Here is a 6252-nt window from a genome sequence, read left to right on the forward strand (position 1 = left end):
CGCGAAAAAATTTTATCGCGATTTTAATGAGCCTTTGATAAGGCTCGATTAAGGCTTAATTGCTTTTTAATGTTTTTTTAATGGGAGTTTTTTATCAAAATTAATTAATCGTTCTAAAGTTGTAGTGCACGAATTTTCCTTCGGTAAAGTTATTTAAAGCTGCTTTCTGATGTCAAAAATGACCTCCGATAGTTTAATTATTTTAATGAATAGATTTTATTATATATATGTTTAATTAATTAGGGGGGTCGGAAATCGCAATAAAAATTATAATTTTTTAAAAATATTTAAAAATATAGGTTTAATTTCTAGTCACCCTACTTTAAACCCTTCTCCTCCCGAGATGTCTGAGAATGTCCCGGGAAATACCACACCAGCTGTTCTCAAGATCATCCAGATGTGTAAACAATGACTCATCGGTGTTAAATTTCACAGAAAGGCGAGACAAAGGAAACTAAATGAAGCTTTTTAACCAAAATTAACACATTTCTTTCGTTTTTTTCAGTTTTAAGTATTTTTTATGCTTAATTAAAAATTTTTTTAAAAAAGTGGACAAGAAGCAGTTAAACTTTACAGTAGCTAATGTGTTTAAGAAAAGTCATTTTCAGAATGAATATATGAAGAAGTAATAATGCTACTTGCCTTTGAATAATAAAATTTTAAATTGAATGGATATTTTTGGAAGAAAAACTGAAAGCTAATTTGTAGATATACATAATCCTTATAAATTTATGTTACCTTGTATCCACACTGAGAAAATTTGGAAGTTTTATGAAATGTATTTCTTTTCCTAAATTTGTTGTAATTCTAGGAATTTCTACTTCAATTCTTGTTTCTGGTGCTGGTTCTTCATGTTCTTCATGTTCTTGTTCTTCTTCCTATTTCCAAAAATTAATAAAATTTTCAACTTTATAAAAAAAAAATAAGTGCCTGTAAATTAAGCTATGGTTAAAATATGTTAGAAATTCTCCAAAAATTAAATAATGTAGATATTTGAAGCATAGAAATATAATACACCAGGATGTCTACTGGATTTCAAGAAAATAATTCATAATACAATATCAATTTTCATTACTGACTAACATTTGCAAAAAAAAAAAAAATTTATGATCGCATACTACATAATAAAATCCTTTATTCTTTTCTAGACTAGCCCTTTTAGTTAACAATTTAAAGGGCATAATCAATAAAGCAGGTCATCTATATTGGCTATTGCTGAAGGATGATTGAAAGAATATAATGTAAGCAACTATAAAAAATACAATTTCTGACAAGATACATAAATACATTGCAAACTTGAGTGTAAAATGCTAGTGATGAAAAAATCTTATAACAGAAAAGGCAGATAATACCAATAAAAGATCCAGATAGTTAATTTTGAGTAATACAAAGTTTTATAACAGTTAATAATAATTTACACTTAATATTCAACATTAGTTAATGATGGAGTATTCATTTCATGCTCAGAAATGTACAAGTATAAGATGGATTATTCCCTTTCAAAAACTGGAGAAATTTTTTCTGGTAATTACTGGTAAAAAAAATTCATCACCAGTTATCAAAATTTGTGACTTAAAGTGATTTTTTATGGCTTTTTTTTACAATTTCATTACTTTCATAGTTTTCCTGAAAAATAGATACTCTGTACACTCTTATAGCAAAATATATTCATGTAATTATTTCATTACTGGTTTGTAACTATTGATAAAATCAAAAAATGTTTATTTGAAATAGTGTAAAAATAAATATATTTTTTGACTAAACAACTAAAAGATGTTAGATTCGATTTTGTATCTCACTATAATGAGAATTTCTATTTTATTTTTATGAACTTATTCTTTTAATGATTTTACGAATTTTATTATAAAACTTCAATATTCGTTTCTATTAAAATTTAAATATTTACTTACAAGATAAATATACAGTCAAAACCTCTGAACAACGGCCACTGACGGAAACATTAAAAAATGGCGTTTGTTCNATCGACAATCGTGAAAAATAAAGACATTATTAAATTTGCTAACGTTGCGAAAGGAGTTAAATCAATTTCTAAACAGAGATCGAAGACATTAGATCATGTTGAGAAATTGCTTTTGTTTGGATAACTGAAAAACAGTGTGCTGGCAACATCCTATCGGAAGCAATTATTTGCGAGAAAGCTAAAAAGATACATGCTGATCTCATAAAAAATCAAGCAGGAACTAGCCAGCAAAGAGGTGTTTAAAGCAAGCCATTTTTTTTTCTTTACAGGAGAAAGGATTAATCATTTTTACATTACTTCTTATGAGAAAGGTTGGTTTGGTATACGTTCTATTCGGTATAAGTCCAAACACCAGGAACGGATTAAGGTCTTATACCAAGGTTCCACTGTATATTATTTAGACCCCAATATCTACTCCAAATTTTGTTTATTTCTATATTCTAAAATTTCAAGAAGCTTCTTGTTGCATATTTTAACCTTTGAGTGAAGAGTGCTCTAAACTAAAACACATGATTATCTTACTTTCATGATTAAATCTTTTAAAAGACTTCTTAATCTAAATTAAATAGCTATTGGATGTTATTTCTGTTATTTATATAGAAATGAATATATTTATCATATTACAGGCATACCTCGACTTACGTCGTTTCGAGTTACGTCGTTCCCGATTATACATCGCTTGTTAAAAAAGTATATGGAAAAATAAAAATCAAGTTTAAGTCATTTTATTCGACTTTACGTCTGTCTGCCACAAATATTGAAGTCGTAATATCACTAGATAAACGTTTAAAGCACATAAAATCATATTAAAATATATACAAGTATGTACTGTATTTACAGTACACGCATTCGTAAATTTAGATTACTTTTTTTGTACTATATTAAAAACTAAAATTTATTTGTTTGTAAGCTTAAAATAGATTTTTATTAACCATATATTATTTAAAATGCTTTCCTAGTGATAAGTAGATTCGGAGACAGGTAAATTCGACTTACGTCGTTTTCCTGGAACCAATTACCGACGTAAGGCGAGGTATACCTGTATTTTCTAAAATAATTATAAAAATTTAAATAATTTATTTTTAATTTTTAATTTAAATTATTAAAAATTTAAATAATTATAAAAACCTTTAATTTTAAACGTGCTCTTCCTTCTTCATCCAATACCTCATCTTCATCAATTTCATCTTCATACCATTGAGGATCATATGGCCTAAAGAAAAGAAAAAAAATCTTATTTCAGTAAACAAAAACAATTATCTAAATAAAAACAATTAGTACTGTTTATAGTTTATTTAATTTTCTTTCTTTTTAAAAATTAATCAGCTTCTATAGTTTCAATTTTACATTTACTAGCAAAGAGAATAATTTTAAACATTTAGTGTATTTAAGGCAATCTAATTTAAATTACAAATATAAATTTTTAAAATTAAAATTGGAAAGAAAAATCCCCACAAAATTTGACATCAGTTAGAAACTTATAAGTAATATCCAGAATAATTAGATTGTACAACATGCTTGCTATTCTGAAAATTAATGTTTTCTTGCTTTTCATTTTTATTCTGTTATTACACTTCATGCAATTTTTGCGGTTAATATTCAAAAGTTTTGAGTTTGTTCTTTCTTTATTTGTTCTAGGAAACCATGAACCAATACATGACTTCAGGCAACAACTTTATTTATTCTACTAGCAGACCCCGCCACGCCTTGTTGTGGCTCAAAATGTATCTATTATAAATGTATAACACTTCCCCTGTGGGGGAAAATTTTTCGAAAAATTTTTTTTAGTGTACATTCTCTTGACGTACCCTATTAAAACGCAATCAAAAACGCAAAATCCCGCATCTAAAATAATATAAACAGAAGCAGAGTTTTTCACAGTAAGCCTTAATACTGTCCCTCTCCCCCCCGCGGGGGAATATCGAAAAATCTCTTTTTAGTGTACATTCTGTTGACGTACTCTATTAAAATGCAATCAAAAATGCAAAATACCGCATCTAAAATAGTATAAACAGAAGCAGAGTTCCGTTAAACATGGGAGATGGACAGTTCTTTACGGTAAGCCTTACAGGGAAAGATTACCATAAAGAACTGTCCATCTCCCATGTTTAATGGAATAACATACAGCCTATGTCCACCCTGACGTTCCATTCTAAATATTGGTGAAAGAATTTTTGAAATCGGATGAGTAGTTTTGAAGATTACCTGCTGCATACAAACTAACATACATACAAACATTACCTCTTTATAATATTAGCATAGATGATATGCATTTTGAGTGTTTTCACACTCCAGTTATTGATTATCTTATTAATGCCTATTTTGAACATATCTATTTTGATTTAACAAAATTTAAATTCATTATCAACAAACCACAATAAAATAAGATACAAACAAATTAAAATTTCAGAATTCCATTCTGACATTTTTATTTATATTTGTATTGAATTTTATTTTTACTTATAATGAATTAATTTTGTTATATCAAAATGGACATTAATAAGATAATAACTGATCAGGAGTGTGAAAACACTTAAAATGCATATCATAAATTAAATAAAGTTGTTGCATCAAGTAATTCATTGGTTCATGATTTTACAGAAGAAAAAAACAAAGAAAATAATAGCATATTTCTCTACAATTGAAATTATGAGTTTATTTAAAAGTTCCATTATCCATCATGACTGGTGTGCAAATACAAATCCTGAAGAGAAAATCAACATCTTGACAGCATTTACTGAGTAGAAATGCAGATCATAGCATATTCCTAATTCATGAAAGATAATATCCTATAAAAATAAACTATAGAAATTACCATGTTGGCAGCAATAAATTAGTTGTAAATTCATACAATTAGCCAGTGATACAGGAGTTACTGATCACTTGGTATGCATATCTTATATTTACATTGTTTCCATTCATAAACTATATTGATTACATCAATGATTAGGAAGACATTATATGTGCCTTCAGATTTAAATAGAAGAAATGAAAATTGTCCCATATAGTGTTCTTTATTCACCATTTAACCCAACTTCTATTCACCTGACCATATTTAACATTTTGAATAATGGTCAGATTAAAAGCTTGTTTCCACATCATCAGAAATATTGCAGAAACAGGAAAGTGATTTCCCTTTCTATTTACAAAGTTCTGTTTCACTGAATCCAGATAAACCTAGAGCAGAAAATATTGAAACTTTTTGTTTCTGTCATGTGAATTCATTGTACTTCAACCACTAAGAAAACATAGTGTAATTAATGCTATTTTAACTGCTAGTAATGTAAATTTGCTTGAATTAAAATGAGATGTATTGAGATGGCTATTCTTGATAAGAGACAGGAACAAAATGACACTTTAGAATTCTTTCATGAAGTTAAGACTGCCTAATTTGTTATATAAACATGGAGACTAGCAATTTAAGAAAAATATAAGATCTACTTGCTATTGTTTATTTTGCCCATTTATGAAAATATGGTTTTACACTTGAGCAAACATGAGTTTTCTAGTGTAGTAAGCATTGATCAAAAAGAAAGATGACAAAAACAGAAAGTTCTACATTTTCTGTTCATATGAAAATGTAGCTTAACCCCTTCTGAGCCGCGCTCGAGTGTGACTCGAGCAAGTTTTATAGCGTTACATCGTTAAGGCTACTTTTGAAAAAATTATTTTTTTTGAATTTTTGGAATGTTTTTTAGGTCCCCAAATTTTTTCAGAATTTTTTGCGCACGCGAAAAAATTTTATCGCGATTTTAATAAGGCTCGATTAAGGCTTAATGTTTTTTTAATGGGAGTTTTTTATCAAAATTAATTTATCATTCTAAAGTTGTAGCGCACCGATTTTCCTTCGGTAAAGTTATTTAAAGCTGCTTTCTGATGTCAAAAACGACTTCCGATAGTTTTTTAATTTTTTTAATTAATAGATTTTATTATATAGAAGTTTAATTAATTAGGGGGGGTCGGAAATCGCAATAAAAATTATAATTTTTTTAAAATATTTAAAAATATACCGCCAGATTGAAGTCACCCTACTTTAAACCCTTGTCCTCCCGCGATGTCTATGAGAATGTCCCGGGAAATCGGACTCCAGCTGTGTTCAAGGTCACCCAGCTGTGTAAACAATGACTCATCGGTGTTACATTTCACAGACAGGCGAAACAAAGGAAAATAAAATATAAAGCTTTTTCTTCAAAATTAACGCATTTCTTTCGTGTTTTTTCAGTTTTAAGTATTTTTTATGCTTAATTAAAAATTTTAAAAAAAATGGGCGG

General features: G+C 28.1%; 1 protein-coding gene across 1 annotated transcript in view; it reads right to left on the bottom strand.

Annotated features, from left to right (window-relative positions):
* LOC111622343 (RNA polymerase-associated protein LEO1-like) overlaps nucleotides 1-6252 on the bottom strand; it is a 48706-nt gene that overhangs the window by 18777 nt on the left and 23677 nt on the right. The window contains exons 7-8 of the mRNA XM_023364703.1: nucleotides 3110-3194; nucleotides 739-878 (exon numbers count right to left, since the gene is read on the bottom strand). Coding sequence (XP_023220471.1) covers nucleotides 739-878; nucleotides 3110-3194 — 225 coding nt within the window. The remainder of the gene's footprint in view (nucleotides 1-738; nucleotides 879-3109; nucleotides 3195-6252) is intronic.

This window comes from Centruroides sculpturatus, unplaced genomic scaffold, assembly GCF_000671375.1.
Source record: "Centruroides sculpturatus isolate CEXI.00-Female unplaced genomic scaffold, Cexi_2.0 scaffold7, whole genome shotgun sequence".
NCBI classification, from domain to species: Eukaryota; Metazoa; Arthropoda; class Arachnida; order Scorpiones; family Buthidae; genus Centruroides; species Centruroides sculpturatus.